This window comes from Crocodylus siamensis, chromosome 4, assembly GCF_052110815.1.
Source record: "Crocodylus siamensis isolate JL-2025a chromosome 4, ASM5211081v1, whole genome shotgun sequence".
NCBI classification, from domain to species: domain Eukaryota; kingdom Metazoa; phylum Chordata; order Crocodylia; family Crocodylidae; genus Crocodylus; species Crocodylus siamensis.
Window position 1 is genome coordinate 199,748,370 of NC_143398.1, and position 22,802 is coordinate 199,771,171.

Below are 22,802 nucleotides of genomic sequence, written 5' to 3' on the forward strand. Positions count from 1 at the left end.
CATTAATATTTATCTGCTCCTAGCTGCCAGTAAAAGTTGACAGAGCCAGGGACAGCATGATCAGGGGGCAGCACAAGAGAAGGCTGAGGGGGGATCTAGTGGCCATTTACAAAATAAGCAGGGGGGACCAGCAGGCACTGGGGGAGTCCCTGTTCCCCCAAGCACTACTAGGAATGACCAGGAATAACGGCCACGAGCTGGCAGAGGGTAGATTCAGGCTAGACATCAGGAGGCGCTACTTCACGGTCAGGGCAGCTAGGATCTGGAACCAACTTCCAAGAGAAGTGGTGCTGGCAAAGACCCTGGGGGTCTTTAAGAGGAGGCTAGATGAACATCTTCCCATGGTTGTTTGACCCCAGTACTCTTTCATGCCATGGCAGGGGGTTGGACTTGATGATCTGCTCAGGTCCCTTCCAACCCTACCTACTATGAAACTATGAAGCCAGCAGGAGTCAGGAGAAAAGTCAGCCCCACCCCACTCCACTTCCACCTGGAAGCCTCTGCCTGCAGCTGCTTTCCCTGCACGTAGCTGCTCCAGCACCATGTGGCCCCCAGGAAGGGGGGCGGGCCACGTAGTACCCCAGGGCCAGGAGTGGGAGGGGGGTGTAGCGGGGGGAGCACACAGTGGGTGTGGTGGGGGTGTACTGGAGACAGCACAGAGTGGGTGTGGGTGCTTATGTAGTGGGGGAAGCACACAGTGTGAGTGTGTAATGGGGGAATCACACTGTATGTGTGTTCATAGGGTAAGTTCCACAAGCACCCCCCGATCATACACAGGAACCCACACACACCCTTGCATTGCCATACACGCAGACACCCACACCCCCTCACACACCCCATCCAGGCTCCCACCACACACACCGCCCCCCACAAACCCCATACCAACCCAAACCCACTTATACACACACACCCACATACTCACTCACCCCACACTCACACCCCACAGAAGTTTGGAATACACTGAATGTTTTAAAAATGGTGGAGCCCAGTCCAAGTTTGCCCTTTGCCCTCTCCCCTCAGAAGGGCAAATGTGTGTCCTATTCATTGCAATCTAAACTACACCTCACGGAGAACTGCAGAAAACCATATAACTTAGAATAATTCCACCCCAGGCTTTTTGAATGTCTGTACTTCTGTACTTAGCCTTAGGAAATATTTGTTTGGGCCAGTACCAGGCCTATGCACCAGTCAAGTCTCACTCAGGTTTCTAAAACAGGGTTTTCAGCAGAATAAAGTCATATAATCTTTATCCTTGCAGAAAAGGGAACTAAATAACTCATCGGCAGTTGTCTCTGTCTAAAAGCATAGGAAAATGAAGCCTGACGAACTCACTCCAAAGCAAATATAACCAGTGAGAAAATGAGCTGAAATAAAAATCACCTAATGTCTTTAACTGATCAAATAAATCACTTGCCTGATGATAGCATGGCAAAGTCAATGGAGTTTTTTTTGGGTCCCTGACAGTCATCAGAATGTATCTATGTGCACATAAATATAATAGATAGAAGTAGTGTTTCTGCTGTACTAGCTTTGTAATATTTTTTACTTTCTATCTTTCAAAGCTAGTTGATTTCGTTCAAAAAGGAATGATGGCAAAACCCTAACTGCTGTAAGTCCCATTGACTAATTCATCTTCAGTCAATGAATTCTTCATCTGAAAATTTTATTCACTAAATTGTAAACAGTGGGCATGTCTATAAGTGCAATTATGCCAGCTTAAATTTACCACGCAGTAAGTTTCTGTGCAGTAAGCAGGAATAAGCCAGCATCTACATGTGCAGGTGTTAAAGCACATTAACACTGTGTGTTGATGACTTGGGACTAAAGCTAGTCCCATGTCAGTCCACACACACAGTGTTACCACACAGTTAGATGTCTACACATATGTTACTGTGCAATATCTAATCGTGAAAATGTTGTTAGCTGCATGGTGCAGGTACCAAATTTATGCTCAAGTTGGAGTAAGTCGCCACAGTAATTTCAATTATTTTCTTTTGCTTACATAATCTCTCTTCCAACCATGAACATGCCTGAACTGATTGCAGAATCCTATAAATTAGAGAAGAAAAGGATATGATAGGATCTCGAGACTAACCCCCTCCTAGCTGAGAAGCCTATCCGAGGGAGCAGGGATTTAAAATGTGTTCCTAGTTGCTCTCTTATTCAGGGCTTCATTTGCTCTTCCTATTTCAACTCCTTACATTGTGGCAGTATCTTTTCAGCAGAAAATGTAAACATCTGCCCTGGAGGTTGTATCTCTCCTTCGCTGTTTGCTAGAATGTACAACGAATGAAGATCATCATCATAACCCACATCATCTGTTTCCATCACCATCATCATTCTCACATTTCTACATCAAAGACTGGGGAGTGGGAGCCATTGGCTTGAAACTTTGCTTTCTCACATGGTAGGAAAATAAACTACTCTAAGGTAACCCTCTGGCTAGAAACAGTTTCTGTTTTAGTAGAGCTGGAGTGATGTTGTAGTTGTGATGGTCTAGAAATTATGCAAGAGGTAAGGATTTTTGTGGGTAGTAACTTTTATTGGACCTACTGCATTGTTAGGTAAAGTTAGACACACTTTTAAACACAAACCATTCTTCATCAAGTCTGAGGGGGAAAGCATATACAACCAAGATTAAGGACAGTCAGTAGAGCTGTGAAATTGGAGAAGGGAGAAATTTCCAGGGGTAGGAAACAAACAATTAGCAGAAGAAAAGAAGATCAAGACTTATCAAAAGGGAGCAGAGTCATTATCACCTGTAGTATAAAAGGAGAATTTCAGGACTCAGGTAGATTGTAGTGTGCCATAAAGTCAATGTAAGTGTTTAGTCCTTAATTCCTAGTGTCAATCCATTTTCTGAATTTTGGTTCCCAAAATCACCTTTTAAAGGTGTTTGGTAGATTGCTGAGGTTAGAAAGGCAATGATTATGTGGAAAGTGTGTTCCTACTGCTGTTTGTGTTTCTGTCCTTTTTTTTTTCTGTGAGAGTTTTATTGTAAGTGCCCTGTTCAAAACCACCTCTGATTAAGACCACAGACATTGCATTGCTTATGACTCCCAAACAACAACAACAGCCCTCTCTTGCACTGGAATTCATCTTATTGAATTTGAGTCTGTGCGTGAATATTTTTAGAAAGTTTGGAGAGAGTAAAGTTCAGCCATTTGCTAGGATGAAGAGAGGAAAATACAAAAATATATTTGTTGGCCCATTCTAGTAGGTGTTAGCAAAGTTCATGAGGGATACACTGCTTAGATCATATAGTAGTTCTGGTTAAAATTCGTTGTGGTTTGTCAGTTTTACAAAACTTTCTGTTTATTAAACTAAAGATCAAATATATTACTGTATAATCTGGGAAATAGTGTGTAACCATGTGTCCAGTGTGCACAGAAATACCCATTTCTTCAAGATACTATCCCAGAGTTAAAAGGAAGTAACATTCTGTCCTATGGTTTAATCTAAGAAATAGGGTATGCTTTTTTCTTAAAGGAACAAAGAGACCGGTTCTCAGCTGGTGTAAACTGTAAGAGTTCCAGAATAAATAGAGATATTACAATTTATATCAACTGCAAAATGTCTGTTACCCAAGGTTATCTTGTGAGGAATTCTGGGCAGATAGAAACCCATGTCTGTATGCAGCCCAGATCATGAATGCAACTTTTAATATCACCATCTCCTCCAGCCCAAGTGTTTTATTTGCTGTTTCAATGCTCTTCTAATATAGTTTTTGTATGTATTTAATGGATTTAAAAAGTAATGTTTTAATATCCAAGTTTATTTTATGAAGAGTGGATTTTTCAGAAATGTGCAGCATCTACTGCACTGGGAGCAGAGAGGTCAAGGGTGATTTTTATCACTAACCTTGGCGAGAGCAGGTGCTAATGCAGGTACTTCGGGGAATGCCACTATTAAGGGTCAAGAAGCTCAAAGCTGAGGAGCTATCCCAAATTGATTTCCTGGTATGTTTGTTTTTTAATTAAGAAACTACAGATAAAGGGAAGAAATATAAAAGAAGTGAATATTTGTCAAACGCTTTCATTGGTTACTCATTTTTTCTTCATTCTTTTCTGTTGAATACTCCTTACATTTGATCCATCAGGACTTGCTAACCTTAGCACACAGTTTTTCCATTCACTTAAACAGTAAATAATTGTAGTCCTTTTGACTTTTTCATGGCAACCAATGTATTGCATTAGTGTCCAGAAAAAAAATAACTTTTCTATCTCATAATATTGTTTGGCTTTTTGTTTGATCCTTCAGTCCAGGTATAGACCAGAGATAGTGACTTCAGTGCATTGTACATGCTACCCCACACCCACTACTGTGGCAAAAGTTTTTTCTTTTCTATCTATAGTGTAGTTATTCTGTACTGCACTAGATCGATTTACTACATATGCAATTTGCAAAGAGGTTAACGGTAATTCTGGAGAAAGTACGATGCATATTTGCATAGAAAATAATCCCTTCTGATTTCACAGTTGGGAAAGAAATGAGGAGAGCACTAAGAATGTCTGAACTCATTTGGACATACACGGAGACAACAATGAACAAATGCAAGTGTCAAACTTCTGAGAGAGAGCAGGAAACTGAAAAGGCTTATCTTTAAAATGTGCTCAATAGTTTAGAAAAATATCAGTATTTTCTTCATGTATTTAGTTGTAAACTCTTAGTTTCTTCCAATATTTATGAACAGAGGCATCACTGGGCAATTCTACACCCTGGGTAGAAATGGCAGCATGCAAGGCAGCAGCTGCAGCTGGGCTGCTATTTTTGTAACACCCAACAAATCTACTTGGGGCTTGTGACTTGGTCATGGCTACTGCCCCCTCTCCCCTCCTTCTCCCACCCACCTTATTTATGGCACTGTTTATAGATATTTTTGAAGGAATATTGTCCTGATAGGATTTTCATCCTCTTTGACCTCCTGGCCAAATTTCATGGCTTTGAAAGGTGACAATGTGTGCATTTATGTAACTAAAAATTATTTCCATGCGACAATATTTTTTTTACTTACAATCACAATTAATCCTTTCCTTTAAAAAAATAAGACAGAGAAATCTGCAGACAATACACAATATTTTTTCACACAGATTTTTTCACCAGACTTACCACTTGCACAAATACAGGGGAAATGGATGTAATGGTGCTGCTTTAGCATGGTGCCACGCTTCTGCCAATAAGCTCACTTTTGGGCACAGTCCTTTGCACGGCCTTTGATGGTGTAAATATTCACTTAGTTTACAATAGCAAAATCAGCAAGTACTTGGTGCCATGTTAAGGCAACACGATTACGTTCATTTTGGTTTGTATCACAGGCAGAGTGGGCCTGCCATGTTTGAGTAGCACACTTCTTTGATGGTGTTAGAAGCGCCCTAAATTCTATTTTAAAAATTCATCCCTCATGCTATTTACAGTGACATGGCTATTTGTTGTATATTACACACCCAATGCTGAAGGCCAGCTTGGTTTCTCCACCTCTTCATCATGGCTTGCTACATATTATCCTAGGAAAGCTGATCTATAAAAATTAGTTCCCCCCTGGGGCCTAGTCTACAACATTTTGCTGGTAGAACTCCAGAGTGAAGTAAGCATATGCAAGGCTTAATACTAATGGCCAGACTAATTATAGAATCAGTAGCCTGTCTTCCAGCCATTGTCAAGTAAATTACTAAATTACTAGGCTATACTAATTCTAGTTTCTACTTTGCAGCAAGAATGATCTAAACTTTGACATCTTACTGAAGGCCAGAACAACCCCATCTATAGAAAGCATCACTAGAATGGACCAAAGGAAGGAAAACTGTGTGAAGCTCCCCTCTGTGTTGTCCGTCAGATTCACCTAAGGATAAGAGATTTGTACTTTCTCATGCCCTGCAACCTACAAACTGCAGTGCTTATCCATCCAAGCAGGGACCATATATCTCAGAAGCTTTCCTTCCTCCAGCACGCTAGCAATGATATGTTTTAGCTTCCCTTAACAAAGCTGCCAGTGGAGATCCTCTCTTCGTAGTTGTTTTCAAAATTGAACCGTGAGGATATCCAAAAATTTTAGCCTGTTTTCTTTTATAAGTAACCTTCGTGAGGTTAATAGGAGAGTTTTTCATCTATTTGTCACTGCCTCCAACTTCATATTTGGGTTTTAATGCTTGCAAAGATCTTTCTGTATGGTCTACTGATAAGAGAGATGTGACATAAAAGAGATTAGTCCTGCTCCCACCCCCTGCACTTCCCTTTACAAGGCTAGGGTACATATGTGCACCATGAACACATATTTACCTATGGCCTTTTTATTATGTATTTTTGAGGGCATAAAATACCAAAGTCCTCTAACAAAGCATTTAGTACATGCTTAGTTTTAAGACCATGAGTAGCTCAAGTACCCAGTTAAGTATGTGTGTTAAGTGTTTGACTGAATCAGGGCCTGGTTATGTACCATGTTAGCAAGAAAGAAAATGAAGATTGGCTGAGCAGGCACTTAGGCTCGGGACAGAAGTTACACATAAACCGGTTTGAGTGATCAGAAACTGTGTAAACCTGTAACAGAATGGAAGTTCAGTGCACATAAAGCATATTCAAAACGGCTGAAACTGGTTTAAGATAAACTTGGTTGAATGTAGCATCAGGCTTAGCTGATTTGGGTTAAACCGGTCTATGCAACTTCTGTCCCAGACCCTGGATGGTTAAAATCTGACACTTGCAGTAATTGTTAAGTGTTTATGCACTTGTGTGAAGTTCAGATTTCTGCACTTCAGGCATTCATGTTCCCCAAGAATCCAGGGTAAGAAATATCCAAGCCTCAATTAAAAGATTTAAGTGGTAACAAAAGAGCCAAATCTACCTGAGCTAAATCCTCTGAAATTATAATCTTTTTTTAAAAATGAAACAATATATTCTAACAACATAAGGCCACATATATGAGATCAATTTACTTATTTGAGCTAGTGATTGACAGATACATTTGGTATCTGGTTATTGGTTGTATGGAAAGAGAAAAGAATGTAAGATTGGATCTTACTGACAGAACTATTACTAACTTACCTGGTGTCTGCGCTGTTAAATAACATATTGTCCCTTTTTGCTTTTTTTTAACCTTTCATACTTTTGACTTAACTCTGTAGCAATAGCCAGTAAAATGGTAGCCTTTTAAAATAGAATGTATTGTGAACATACTTGTTCATTTCCTCAGTGAGTCCCTTCTATACTGCCAGAATTAGCAATGTCGATCAAACTAACAGGTGGTGTATGATTGTACAAAGTGAATCTCCTCTCCCATAATGCTTTCTTTGAGAAACCAATCAGAAGTGGCACTGACATGATGATGCATAGCTGTCAGCAGATCTGGGGTATATAAAGTAAAACAACTATGTTAGGCACTTCTGAGCAGTCGTGCATTCCCCGCCTCGCCTCGGGTGTAGGGATTGCAAAGAAAAGCAAAACTACATGTGTCAAAACCGTGTAGTTTTGTCTTTTCTTTTATTAGAGGCTCATCCATTCTCATGCTGGGATTGTCTAAAAACTTACTCTGGATAAGGGTGTCGTTTAAGAAGCTTTCGTTTGGGCTTAGCCCACTCAGGCACTCCTGAGAAATCAGGTTAGTAGCATGTTTTCGATAGAACGCTTCTATCTAACTCCACTTCTTTGTCAGTCATTAATTATTCTGGGAGGATGTATGTATGTGCATATATGTATGTATGGGTATATAATGAGAGTGGTCTGTAGATACTGAGGACTAAAGTTCTCTGACACAAGATATGCACAAATGATTTCTGAATGTGTGTTGTGATAACCTTCAACTAAAAAGTTTACAAATACATTTAATAGGAAAAAAGATTTAAATTAGGATTTAAAATTTGCATGGAAATGTTGGGTTAATTAATGAAGTCGTTTGAGTGTTCAAGGTTGTTACTCTCAGATAAATTGAGAAGCTCCAAGAATAGCTCTGATAAAATGTATATGGTATCAGCTAAGCACTGATGACTTTTTAAGGGAATCAACTGCTAAGGTATCAATTACACTGCAGTTCTAGAACACTTGTCTGCTGTCAGTCATAGCTGGGAAGGCTAATTTTGGAAGCTGACATTTCAGATGCATACCTTTTAATCCTAATTCTACAAAAGCCTTATAAGATCAAATTCTTATTCACTGAAATTTGCCTACTGAAAGAGATATTTTAACGTTTGCTGAATTCAACATTGATTATACTTACTTAAGTGATTCCCTCTATATTTGGAGTTTTAAAATACTTTATACGGGCTTTCATAGCGTTTATTTAAATCAAAATTATTTTGGGATGTCTCAACTGATCCTGATATCTTTGAACTATAATTCAATAGATAGCAATAGAATAAATATAAAAGGACATTATTTGTACAGTACTGTTTTTGTAACTTTTGCAAGTTGTCATCCTGAGACTAAATTACAATTTATTTAAACAATACATTTTTTCACAAATTAAAAAACTCAAATAAATTCAATACAGAATGTGAAAATGTTACCCTTTTTCAAATGTAACATTTACCTAACTTTTTGAAATATGCAAATACAATTCATTTTCATTTGATGTGCAATTCAAAATAGAGCTTATTATAATGTACAAAATAACTTCTTTCCCATGGTGTTCAGTGAGTTATTTCAGAAGCTATTGTTTTAAATAGAAAGGGCAGGAGAACTATTTTTCTTTCAGATTTCCCACCTGCAGTTCTTCAAGCTGTCAGTGTCAGTGGCCTCCATATACCCACGCTCACATTTCAAAGATAGCTATTCCATATGCCAAATTCCATGGAGCTACTTTCTAAGAAACAATTGAATATTATCTGCATCTTTGCTACCATTTTTTTTGCATAAGTTAAATATTCACAACTTGCCATAAGCCTTTAAACAGAAGTCTCCCAGACATTTTTAATTATTCAAAGCCAAATAAGTCTCTGTATTCCTTTAAAGTTGTCATGTAAAGGCCTGATTCTGCTCTCCCTGAATATTATTGATGATGTTTTGTACTTGCAGAATATTTTTAATTCAACCCCATCCCCTTTCACATGTACAAATAAAGATTATTTTATCCTTTAAACAAAAGAGATGGAGTGAAATGGTGATAGGGTTCTTCAGACACAGAAAGTCTAAGTGACCCACACAAGGTCATGCTTTAGAAAGGGGCAAAATAGTAGGACCTGGACTCCTGATACCATGTTTTGGTAACTGGACTTGATCTAGCTCCACTAAATTTGATAGGAACTTTTTACTGACAAGTTGGAGCAGAAGCATCTCTACAGATAGAAACATTAAACACTGCTAAACTGTCAAATTTAGGTTTCCTAAAGTGACTTCAGTAGTTAAGCCTAGCAGGCCAATATGGTTTAGACCAGAGCAGGAAAAATCCTTCTGTACCATGGAAAGTCAAAAAAGTAACTGAGCACTAGGAAAGAGGAAGAAATGTGGAAAGTGACAACTTTAAAGAATTTGACCATTGATATCTAATTATGTTTTTGTGTTTTCAGAGTGCCTGTCAAGATGGCAACGAAAGCACCAACGTTTACGCAGCCGCTACAAAGTGTTGTGGCACTGGAGGGTAGTGCCGCAACCTTTGAGGCTCATATTAGTGGTAAGGCTTTAATCCATTCTCACACTCTTCATTCCTTTTTCCCGACTCTTTGAAACACATTTATACAGTGCAAGATAATTGTAAATACTCTTTGTTTCAATTATTTAGATAGTCTGGTAAATATATGCAAACTAGAGAGCATTGACAGAACCTAGTTATATTTTTCAATACTTTATCCTTCTTTATAGAATGCTTTCAGATTCCAGCAGTTGTATTGTGCAACGTTTTGAAGATTCTTAATAAAATCCAAGTTCTCCTGCCATTGAAGTCAGTGACCAAATTCTCACTGATTTCAGAAGAAGCAGAACTGGGTACCAGTTAACTAGCCAGTGGAAGAACTAGACAGAAAAGTGCAGACTGTGTTAATGAGGAATCTTGGGATGAGTGTACTGAGACTAAATTCATCAACTGAGAGGAGACAGATTGAAGAGATCATCTGTGAAAATGGCTATACTAACCCAAAATTGAAGGGCTCAGATTCTTCCGTGATATTGTTCTGGGCATGCTGGTTCCGTTTTGCATTTATAGGACTTCAGTTGCCTAACATGGATTAAGCACAAAATTTGTGCCCATATACCCACTAAATGTGGTAAATAACCCTGGGTAGTCATAGTGCAAGATTGGATAACAGATTGTGGTACAACCTAAAGATGTCCCCTCATTTTTAAGTTGTGTCACACTATCAAAATGAGGGGACATCTTTAGGTTGTACTAAACACATAATAAAAAATACCCTATGAGTTATGCTCTGGTTGCTGAAAGTCCCATACACCCCCTAGAGGCACAAGTGTCAGAACAGCCAATACTTTGTTTCAGGAGCAGCATCAATACATGAGCAGTGACTAAGGAGAAATGGTAAAGAATGCCATTGTCAAGGGAGGAATTCTTGTGGGTGATACCTTTCATTGAACCAACTGCATGGTTGGTATGGACAGAGGCAAGCTTTTCAGTATCACAGTACCCTTCCTCAGGCATCCGGCAGAGAAGCAGACAACTTTGGTCAAAAAAGCATGCTGTGGTGTATTAATATAACCATTTTATATTTAAGTCAAGAATGAATGTAGAGTTGCAAGTTGAATATGAAGAGCACAAGTAATCTGATAGTATGAAAGAAGTGCTTAATAAACACCTGAAGATATAGCCTTGCAGTCTGTAATGTGAATAAATAATTATATATTTGTACTAGACTATGAATTAAGTATCACATTATTAAGGCAGTAACATGCTGAAAATACCCAGCAAATCAGACTCAGTATACAGAATACATAAAGACCCACACAAAAGCTATGGCTTAATCACAGTGGGTGCATATACGCATGCTATTAATACACCTGAACAAGCTCCAGTGTAGTTCATGCTGGAGGTTATTGCTCCTGGGTGCAGCATTTACATGTGTGATCAGGACCACAGCACGTTGAGCTGGGGTGGAGCACCCCCAGCTGGCAGGAGTCTGGGGGGGGTTACTGTGCCAACACAGAGATACTCCATTCTGGCTCTATGTCCTGTGGAGGGGCTGGATGGGGCACAAGGGTGCTTCAGTGCAGGGCTAGCCAGCAGGCAGCCTCCACAATGTAGCACTCCTGTGCCCCAGCCAGCCCTGGTCACTATCTATATGTGTGTTAGCATACTAAAGAACTCCACTGTAGGATAGTACTTGTACAGGACAGTGCTGTCCTACAGTAGAATTAATTATTTACTGTATCCCAATAGGGGCACACATGTAGACAGTAATGCTTTACTATGGAGCTAATTAGTCAACTCCATAGTAAAGCGCATGTGTAGATGCACCCAGTAAGTGTCAGAGCAGCCAACATCTTGTTCAGAAATGGCCATGGCATATGGGAAATGATGAAATAGACCTAGTTAGTAAATGTCATGGTCAAAGAACTGTGGTCACATCAGCATTTTGACTACACACCTCTCTGTAGATATGTCTACATTATTATTAAAACGTTCCATTCCTTTATAAAGAGTTAACTTGGACTCTGCTTAGTTCAATTTGTACTAAGTTTGGCATCAGTACACACAATATCTGATCCACGTAGCGTACACCTAAATACCTCTAACTTGTATCCTCATAAACCTCAGTTGTGTATCTCAACCTCCAGCTGTGTATTTTTTTTTAATTTGACAACATGGATTCCAGTTTTCCAGACCAATTTCTAATACTGGTTGCCTGGATTTTTGGCACCCTGACATGATAAATCATTTTAGAAAATCTAACCTTGATGAAGAGCAAGCACACACACACACACACACACAGAGGCTTGCCCAGTCACTATGCAATATTCCATTCAAATAAAATTAGAAACAAGGGGCAAAATTTTCAGAAGCAGTATGGGAGATTTGATACCTTGAATCCAGTTTGCAGATCTGCTGATAACCAGTAACTTCAATTGGAGTCCAGAAGAATTTTGAATGCTTGGTGCTTGTAAAAATAAAATCTCAAACCAATCAGTCAAAAATGAACTACACCAAATCAATGGTGTGTGTTTAATTACATCTATAAAATGACATAAAATGCAAATCTAGAGAATGAAACAGCAGCTGTAGAGCAAGTCTGCAAAGTGCAGTCTCAGATCTTCCTCAAAGGCATGTAAAGGGCCTTTTTGCAATGGATGTGGTACAGTTTGGAAATTCACTATGTGATGGAAAAGCTATTGCAAATACACAACATAGTACTATGCAGAAACTAACATTACAGGGGCTCCCTGCATGACCACTCATACAAGAGAGTAGGAAAGTGTATGGATGCTCTCGAGCCCTGGAAGTTGCTTATGACTTGAGCTTCCACAAAGCAGGTTATTTTCTGCTTTGTGACTGAGGGAGGTGGAGTCTTTCCCCCTTCACAGAAATCCCTCAATGCTCAATAGAGTTACCTGAGTTGAGTGCTAGGAATAGGATTTTCCTATAATTTCTGAAGCTACTATTTGAAGCGGGGTACTCAGTGCATCTGTACGTCAACCCCCTTGCTAAAAAAGGGAGCCTTTCTTCAGGGATTGCCCCAAAGAACATGGTAAAATAGAACAGTAAGGGCCCAGCATAGCTTTCTCCACCAAGCTTTGACATCAGCCTCTCCATTAAGAAATGCAGGTAACTCTGATTTTAACTGTTGCAATAGTCGCTCTCAGTAGTAACTTTATTTCCTAAATTTATTAACCAGGAGGGCAACCCCTGTAAATCAGTTTGAGTTTCCAGTTCACATCTGGTTTCCTAAATGTGTTACAAGGAACCAATGTACTAGTACACAGATGTGCGAGCTCTCAGGAGTTTATTAATCCGTCTCATAATTCCTAAACGCAACTCAGTCCAATGAAAGTCTCTGAACTTTCAAATACCAGAGGCTACTCACTGGGGATTTCTTAATGCAACACATTGGGATTAATGGGTATGTTGCCAAGGTCTCTGTATTAGGATGTTGTTTGAATGTTGTGATTCTCTTGTCCCCAGCTACAATTTATGACCTATACAAAACAGGCATTTGGGATGGGGGGAGTCTGTCACAATGCTACAATCTTTCTTGCCTTCCTCTTTCTGTAGGTTTCCCAGTTCCTGAGGTGAGCTGGTATCGGGATGGCCAGGTTCTCTCTGCTGCAACTCTGCCCGGCGTGCAGATCTCCTTTAGTGATGGCCGCGCTAAAGTCGTGATCCCCGCCGTGACAGCAACCTACAGTGGAAGATACACCGTACAAGCCACCAATGGATCTGGGCAAGCAACTAGCACCGCCGAACTACTTGTCACAGGTATGGTGTTAGTAATTCAGGACAGCAAATAAGCTAAAGCAAAAAATTCCAAGCCCAGATTAAAAAAAAGACACAAAAATAAGGGTTTTGAACCGTACAGCCAAGGGAGAAGGAGCAAATCAAAATTTTTGGTCATAATCAATCTCTTCCCCCCCCACACAAATTCTTCAATATATACTTTCTTTGCAGATTCCTTATAGGCATAGGCAGCACTCAGCCTCTAGCTGCTAGGGTCTAGCAGGATGAACTGTGAACTTGATCCTATAAACCTTTCCTTGGATACCTGTTCTTAATCTACAGATCTTTACTCAAGAGTAGGCTGTACTCAAACCAAGTGTCCCATTGACTTCAGTGGAACTACTTGTAAAAATAAGGATTTTGCCCGTGAATAGATTTGCAGGCCTAGTCTCCTTATAGTCTTTCATGAAACTACTTACATGAATGAAAAATCAACTATCCCTTTAGTCCTTATGCTGCTAATGCTTATACATATGCAACTTTGGTGATGTAAGCAAACTGATGCCCATGAATGTCCTTACCTGAATTAGGGCTTTTACTTTTGCTGGATCAGGGCTTTTACGCATGAATTAAGAATAAGTGTTGTCAAGAAAGTGGTTTTCTTTTTTCTTTTTTTAATGTTGGACAAGGTAGTAGTCTTCTGTATCAATAGCACTGGGGAGAGAAATAAGGAGAATCAGCAGTCTGTGTATAAGTGTATTTGATAATGCTTCAAAGGCTAAGAATGAGTCTAGTATTAGCATTTACCTCTTCCAAAATTTCTTTTCACTAAAAGTTTTGTTCCAATCAAACTGTAGCTGAAACAGCACCACCCAACTTCTCACAACGACTACAGAGCACGACAGCAAGACAAGGAAGTCAAGTTCGACTTGACGTGAGAGTGACTGGAATCCCTACACCTGTGGTGAAGTTCTATCGGGATGGAGTAGAAATTCAAAGTTCCCCCGATTTTCAAATTTTACAAGAAGGAGACCTATACAGTTTAATAATTGCAGAAGCTTATCCTGAAGACTCCGGAACCTACTCAGTAAATGCCACAAATAGCGTAGGCCGAGCTACTTCAACAGCTGAATTGCTGATTCAAGGTAATGAAGCTTAGGTTGTGAGCCATGAAAACACGAACACGTAAATTATTATAGTTTAATATGTACCGCTGTGGTTAGTGTAATATCAACAATTTCCTTAATAACCTGTTTCTCAAGAATTTATAACTTGGCTGTAAAAAATTACTCCCAAGTGAAAGTAGTCAGAACAGCTTCTTTTTGGGAGTAAAAGGACATTTTCTACATTTAATACAAAATTGTCTCAGACACTTTTGAGTAATATAAATACTATGTACATATTATAAATATGTATTGATTGGGAGTATTTTTATTTGTTTTTTATTTTGGTTTTTTTTTCTATGGAATATCCAGTAGTTATCTTCCAAAAGCAAGGTCCTAAATATATTGCCATTGGGCCAAATATTGGAGTGCTTAATGAGAAAAATTCCTATTGACTTAAGATAGTTGTGTGCTATTACTGCAAGATCAGTCTGTGTGGGGTTCATTTTCTGACTTGACTATGACCCTTCATTAGAGCAATTAGTGAGAGACAGGCAACAAATAAATCAAAGGCATTATTTCTTGGGCCTTTAATAAATAAGATTTCCACGCTAAGAGTATATGTATTTGAGATCCTGGAATGATTCTGAATCAACTATTCCAACACTTATATAATTAATAAACTTTCTAATTTTTTTATCCTAATTACATGGTTATACACACACACACACACACACACACACAACCCCTAATCTCATTTTAACAATTTCCACAGTTATTTGTCTATAGATACGGCACGGAAAACAGATGTCTGTTTAATTCTTTCTAGTGTTTGCATATGCTGCTTCTTATATAATTAAAATTGTGTGTTTGTTTCTTCTGAAACTCATTGTTTATTGCTACATATATTTTTCCTGACAGTTCATGTTTTTCCTTCTACTAGGCGAGGAAGAAGCAGTGCCCGCTAAAAAGACAAAGACAATTGTTTCGACTGCTCAGATTTCAGAAACAAGACAAGCCAGAATTGAAAAAGTATGTTTTACAAAGAAAATTCTGTTTAAAATATGCAGCTATTGATATTGATGCTCAAGTATCTTACAAACTGTACCCTTGTTTTCATTGTAGAAGATAGAAGCCCACTTTGATGCCAGATCACTTGCAACTGTTGAAATGGTCATAGACAGTACTACAGGGCAACAGCTCCCACATAAGGCACCTCCACGAATGCCTCCTAGACCTTCATCAAAATCACCAACTCCACCAATAATTGCTGCAAAAGTTCATATGGCACGACAGCAGTCACCATCTCCTGTTAGGCAGTCTCCATCGCCTGTAAGACATGTTAGAGCACCAACCCCATCACCAGTCAGGTAAATCACGTAAAGTTTTAAAGAAAGATCTGAGTTGTTCCGTCAGTAACACCAGAATGCAGAGAATAAAAATGCTGCAAACTAGAAGCAGAGTATAAAACAGAAGAATGTGGCCTTGCTCTGATGGTTGGTTTAATTTTATACAGTTGTCAGAACCATACTGGAAGTATTCTGTTTTCTGCCTATAAATTCTCAATCCCATGTGAGAAGGTTTAGGAAATCCTTTAGAAAATATGTTGGGTAAGATTCTGTTCTTTGTTATATGTAAAATTGGAGCAAAGTTAGAACAGAAAATAATTGAGCAGCTGATAACTGAAAATTGCTGTACTGGGGACTGAAAGAAGAGCAAAAACATTTTAATAGGTTGCATATAGAATGGAAAGATCAATAATCAAAAATTGTGAATGGGTATGTGTCACTCACTATGTTGGTTGAGGATTCCAGAGTGACTCTTGCAGAGACAAGCAGAGTAAGCAAAATTATGAAGAAATCTTATGTGTAAACAGCTTGTAGAAGGAAAGTACTGATCTACAGTGTGAGGCCTACAGCTCTAGTGTGACAGGGTCCATTGTATCTGCACTGAGGCACAGAGGCAAAAACAGTATCTCTGTTTCTGCTGCCTCAGCTCCCCAGTGCACCAAGCATTAACACCAAGGAAGCTGGGTATTTGTAAGCTGAGTAATAAGCACAAAGTCCCATTAAATATTTGTAACTACACTCATTATGGTGATAAGCTTCATCCCAATGACAATATATTTTTTTCATGCACCAAAAAAGTAATGGACGTATAGTAACCAGAAATAGCCTACAAGCCATATAAACACAAGAAAAATATTACAACAGTGCCATCTAGAGGATATACTCTACTCAAAATACCACACAGGCTAGCCCTTTGTTAAAAATACACTATATTTACTCAAAAACATCAGTTAAAACTGAATTCGATTAGAAAAATGAATAGAAAAAAATTAAGCGTTATGTCAGCGCTCCGTAGCGGTCCCACCTGAGTGGTTCAGGTTCTGTTTAAAAGAATTCTGTTATAAATATTTGCTCCAGGATACTTGGATTATAGAATTCTGCTTGGGGAGGGAACCTATCTAAATAATAGTGTTATCTTATTTTGAAAAGTATTTTGCAACTATTTGTTCAATATTCATAATGAACTTTTAAAACATATACATGTTCAGAAACCTTGTTTTATTTATCACTTTGGTGATTTGATTTATAAAAGAAAGTGTTGCAAAAGATTTGGGTCCAAATTCTGAAACAAGCTGCTGTACTCAGGAAACTGCTGAATTCACTGAAGCTCTGGGCAGACACAGAGGTAGGACTGGATGGATTTCACTGAGCTTTCTGCCCTTTCTAAAAATTCCTAGGCTATGAAGAAGGCAGGCTTTAAGACCATATGAACTAATTATTCCTAGTACATTTCTAGTTAAAAGGTACCTATCTGAGTGAAATAAATCATGGTATTTTCACTTATTCCTTCATTGTTAAGATAAATAAATCACACAAATTATATGGTTGCATGGATATGGCACATTAAAAGCAAGAAATCTCTTCAAATTTTTTTGTTTGTTTTGTGCCAAGCACTTTGAGGACATTCAGTAATTAATAGTCAATAAATTAAAGGAATAGGATGGTTTTCCCCCATTTATTATTTATGTTTTGATAGGGCCCAAAAAACCCAGTCAGGATTACAGATCCGCTGGACAAAGAGTGGCATGAACACATAGAAAGGCACAGTCTTTTCTAAAGAGCTTACAGTATAATTTAAAACAAGGAAGAACTATTGCTGTACAAGCTGTAAGAAATAGGAAGGGAGAGAAGTGGGTTCGCACAAGTGATATGAATAATCCTAAAATGTGTACAACTTGATAGTAACAAATTAATTCAATGTTTTGCTTTCTTTCTAAATAACCCAGCTGTTCTAAACTGTCATTCAATATTCCTGTCATTAGTTGGCTGAATTTTTATACATATCACTTCAAAAATTGCTAACTTGGCACCATAACTTATAAGTAGAACTGGTCAAAAATTTCAACTTGAAAATTTTCTTATTGGAGGAAAAAGGGAACTTCTTTTTATGTTTTGACCAGTTCCACTTTGAAGTACTGGCGGTAGGATAGGTTAGCGAATCTCAGGACCTAGTTCAATTCTATAGGAAGTTACATATCTGCTTATTCTTATGGGATAATTAAAAGTTAATACTGATAATGTTATGCTTATTCATTAGGTCTGTTTCTCCTGCTGGAAGAGGACTTTCCACTTCACCTATTAGGCATGTGAAATCTCCATCTCCAATCCGCAAAACACAGATGATGGCAGCAGCTGGGGCTGAAGCTCTTCCTCCTTGGAAGCAAGAAGGTTATGTTGCTGCAGCTGAAGCACGGATGAGGGAAAGTAAAGTAACAAGTGCCACCCAAATAAGGACCGAAGAAAGATGGGAAGGACGATATGGTGTTCAAGAGCAGGTGACCATTAGTGGTGCTGCTGCCGCTGAAATAGCTGCTGGTGCTAAAGAGGTAAGGTGTCTGCTAACATTTGGAAAGATTATTTATGCTCTCTGTATTGAGGTGCTACTGTTGAATGCACGTGCTAAATGTAATGAGAAGGCTTGTATGTAAATTCTTGCTTATAAAGAGCTATTTAGACAGTTCCACTGGAAATGTTTAAATAATTCCTTGACTGTAGCATTCTGTACATGTAGTTGCTGTGTGCTTATTCTGTGTGTATGCAATGTATGAAAAAATGTCTCTCAATGTGGCTAATTTAGGTCATACAGGACAGTGAAAAAACAGCAGCTGTTGCTACGGTTGTTGCTGCTGTTGACCTGGCCAGAGTGAGAGAACCACTTCCAAGTGTTGTAGAGCAGACTGCTAAAAGGACAGCAATGACCACAGTACACATTCAACCTGTTCAGGAGCAGGTAGAAGTACAGCATAGAGCTGTTTAATAATTTACCCTTATCCTACATGCAACCAAGGCATGTATTTTACTGTGAAGAATTAACAAGATACTAAGTGCTTCACAAAAGCATGTGTTACTGATACAAAACCATATGAATTATAAAGGAGTGCTAGTGGATCAACCTGCTTATCACTTGTAGTTTATCACTTTACAACATGGAAAGATTGAACTAATTATTCTTAATCCATTCCTAAAGAATGGGAGATTATTCTGTTCTTTTAATAAGTCAAGTGAAAGTAGTCCCATCATTTCCCTTGTTAGTATATTCCATAACCTATTGTTCTTTTACTTACAAAGTTTTTTCTAATATTTAAGTTAAATTTTCCCAATTAAACTTTAAATAACATTTTTCCTGGTGTTCCCCCATCACTAAACTTCCTTCCCAACTTCCTTTTTCCTCCTCTTAATTATTATTTTATTTGGTAATAATTGATTTTTGCTACGTGTTAAGGTGAATTTTAAATCAATGGTTTATTTGTCTATTTGTTTCCTGCTATAAAAATCAGGTAAGAAAAGAAGCTATGGTGGTAGTTACCACTGATAAAGCCAAAGAACAAGAGATAATATCAAGAACTAGAGAAAGAATTGATACCAAACAAGAACAAATACACATCACACATGAAAAGGTGAATGCAGCTATTTCCAATGTGATAGTCATTGCCATATCCTTACTTCATCTGTAGGCTTCATACTCCATTATCAAGGACAAACATGCACTTAGTTTTCATTACTAACACTCTCATAATTCTTTCTGGATGAGGACTTATCTTTACTTTTCTCATATAAAGATTGATAGTAGTTTGATAGCATATACCATATGAGTATGGCAGATGAGAACCTTTTAAATGAATGAGTTTGAGGATAATGTCAATGTTTTCCTTCTACATTCCATATAACTAGATAATATGCCAATACTGTATTTATAAAATAAGAAATCCCCCTTGATTTTCCATGAAAATTCCTCAGCTTCCTCTATGAAGGATATTGGTTTCCTGCTGTCAAGCTGGGGAAAAAGATAAATTAGGAAAGAGCTCATTCCTAATTAAAATAATGTTTGAGATTAGGCATTTCAAACTGAGATTAGGCATTTCAAGCTTTTTTTTTTTAACAAATCAGAAGCATTTAGTTTAACTTAAAACCTGATTCTGCATATATATGATCACATGAGTAGCCCTACTGAAGTCTCATAGTCTCAAAGTAGGTAGGGTTGGAAGGGACCTGAGCAGATCATCAAGTCCAACCCCCTGCCATGGGCAGGAAAGAATGCTGGGGTCAAATAACCCTGGCAAGGTGGTTGTCTAGCCTCTTTTTGAAGACCCCCAGGGTAGGAGCAAGCACCACTCCCCTTGGAAGTTGGTTCCAGATCCTAGCCGCCCTGACTGTGAAGCAATCCTGATATCTAGCCTGAATCCACTCTCCATCAACTTATGGCCATTATTCCTGGTTACTCCCAGTAGTGCTTGGGGGAACAGGGACTCTCCCATTGCCTGCTGGTCCCCCTTGGCAAGTTTAGACAGCCACCAGATCCCCTCTCAGCCTTCTCTTGTGGAGGCTGAACAGATTCAGGTCTCGTAGCCTCTCCTTGTAGGGCCTGCCTTGCTGCCCCCGATCATGCGAGCGGCCCTCCTCTGGACCTTCTCCATGTTGTCCACATCCCTCCTGTAGTGCGGAGTCCAGAACTGGATGCATACTCCAGCTGCAGCCTGACTAGTGCAGCATAGAGAGGGAGTATCACCTCCTTGGACCTGCTCGTGATGCATCTGTGGATGCATGACAAGGTGCAGTTAGCCTTCTTGACTGCATCCCCACATTGGCGGCCTATATTCATCTTGGAGTCTATAATGACACCAAGATCCTTTTTTGCCTCTGTGCTGATGAAAAGGGAGTTCCCTGGCCTGTAGGTATGCTGCTGGTTCTTTCTCCCTAGGTGCAGTACCTTGTACTTGTCAGTATTGAATCCCATCTTGTTTTCATCCGCCCACCCCTGTAACCTGTCCAGATCTAATTGCAGCCTGTCCCTCTCTTCTAGCATGCCCACTTCTCCCCACATCGTAGTGTCACCTGCAAATTAGAACAAGGTGCTTTTCACCCCCTCGTCCAAGTCACTGCTGAAGATGTTGAACAGTGCAGGCCCAAGGACTAAGTTATTCAGTAGATTCTTAAGTCAATAGAGTTATTCACCTGAATAAAATAAACAATGTCTGTAAGTGCTGGCAGGATCAGGGCTATTTGTGTTACGTCATTCTAGCTGCAAATGATTCCAGGGAGTCACATATGAAGTTAAGTAAGCTCCTCCTCCTTTCCGAGAAATGGTGTCTCTGAGTTCCAGCACTCTCTGATTTTCAAACCAGTACAACCAGACAAGATTGTTCCTCAACCAAGTGGGAGGAGTTTAAGCAGTCTAATGCTGTGGTCAGGATTTAGATTCTACCTATCCTTAGAGCAATGTGCTAAAGGATAGGTAGATCCTTTAGCTAAATCCAGTGCTAAGGATAGGTAAAATCTAAACATGAAATCAATACTAAGTGGAAATTATTTGGGGAGAGTAAAGAGTAATGTGGTTTTAGAGCACTGAAGAAAAGAAATCACAAACCTACCATTACTTAGGGAGGTACAGCTTGTGTATATTCATATATAACTACTGGACAAAGTGAAATTTACCAAAAACTTGCATTCAGAATCCTGAATTTTCCTCACACAACAGTTTTTCCTAACCCAGTTTTTTATTCTTACTGCTGTTTAGTAAGAACCTAGTCTATGGAATAAAGCATTTGTATTTTTATTTTTCTAACTGTATGTTAATTGTATAAAAGACAGTTGCTATCATTGTTACCAGATTTTGCAAATCTATAGTTTGAGAATCAAGTGTTTTCCTTTAAGTATCAGGCAACAGTGATACTAATAAGAACAGCTAATATAGGTTGCAAATAGTGCAAGCCATAATCATTTCTTTCTACAAGAATCCCCAATGGAATTTAACCTCCTTTCCCTTCTTCTTGATTCCAATTATTCCAATTTTATTACCAATTTTATAGAAGAGTCATGTGATTAGTATTTGATACAATATGCAATTAAAACCTTTTTTTGTTTGTTTTGATAAAAATCAGATAAGAAAGGAACCAGAGAAAACTCCTATACCCAAGGTGGTTATTGTCACTGAGAAAGCCAAAGAAGAAGAAAAAGTATCAAGAGCTAGAGAAGAAATTTCAGCCCGTGAGCAAGTTCTTGTCACTCGTGAAAAGGTGAATACAGCCATTAAAGATAGATAAATTATTGTTATCCCTACTATTTATTTCATCATCAAATACTCCTTATACATTTTCACTTTGCTTTTATTAGAGCAAAAGAAATAACTTCTTCAGAAGTAGAAATATTTTATAAAGAAACTGTTTCAAACAGCGGCCCAGTACTTCCATTGTGAGCAAAATTCCAGTTGACTTCAATAGGAAGTCTGACTACATAGGAACTGTAAGACCTGGTCCTCTGTATTTCTTTCAGTGTTATGGCTTTTATTACTAGCATGTTCATCATATTCATTTGAGGTTTATTATGACCTGTGTCATTTGTAGTAAAGTGGACTTTTAGTAAAAAAATATAATGGTTTCATTAAAGTAGCACTCAGGGTTAACTAATACTCATTAGCATCTGAAGTTTGATCCAGTGAGGTTGACTAGAAATTTTGTATTAAGGACAGATTGATTATACCAGACCTGATTCTAGAACTATTACTAGCATTTTTGTAAGTAGTCCCATCAGCTTGCAGAAGTGAGTTTGATCACAGATATACTTGTTTTTATTCAGCTGCTAGCCAGTTTCAATCAGAATAGAGTAGAACTAATAGAAAACCAAAATCTCCTCTAATTCATACACTGTATATTCCATGTAATGCAACTTTGTTGAATGTAATTTGCTCATGCAACACCAGCTAGAATCTGGCCATAATGGTTATTCCACTGTATAAGTGATAGTTCATCATTTTCCCCTCTCTTTTGACTGCATACATTTCAACATCTGAAAATCCCATAATTTTGAAAGCATATATAATTGATTTTTTTTTTA

The 22,802-nt window shown here is 38.5% G+C and overlaps 1 protein-coding gene across 31 annotated transcripts in view; it reads left to right on the forward strand.

The window, feature by feature from the left end:
* The first annotated feature begins 7,381 nt into the window (after positions 1-7,381).
* The window catches only part of TTN (titin), a 274,597-nt gene continuing 259,176 nt past the window's right edge, over positions 7,382-22,802 (forward strand). For 29 of the 31 annotated variants that reach the window (XM_090045327.1, XM_090045341.1, XM_090045330.1 and 26 more), the window contains exons 1-10: positions 7,382-7,591; positions 9,495-9,598; positions 13,139-13,342; positions 14,158-14,445; positions 15,347-15,435; positions 15,529-15,773; positions 18,010-18,298; positions 18,550-18,702; positions 19,250-19,369; positions 21,851-21,985. In XM_090045327.1, coding sequence (XP_089901453.1) covers positions 9,508-9,598; positions 13,139-13,342; positions 14,158-14,445; positions 15,347-15,435; positions 15,529-15,773; positions 18,010-18,298; positions 18,550-18,702; positions 19,250-19,369; positions 21,851-21,985 — 1,614 coding nt within the window. In that variant the 5' untranslated portion in view covers positions 7,382-7,591; positions 9,495-9,507. The remainder of the gene's footprint in view (positions 7,592-9,494; positions 9,599-13,138; positions 13,343-14,157; positions 14,446-15,346; positions 15,436-15,528; positions 15,774-18,009; positions 18,299-18,549; positions 18,703-19,249; positions 19,370-21,850; positions 21,986-22,802) is intronic. The other 2 variants (XM_090045334.1, XM_090045340.1) reach the window with 2 other exon arrangements.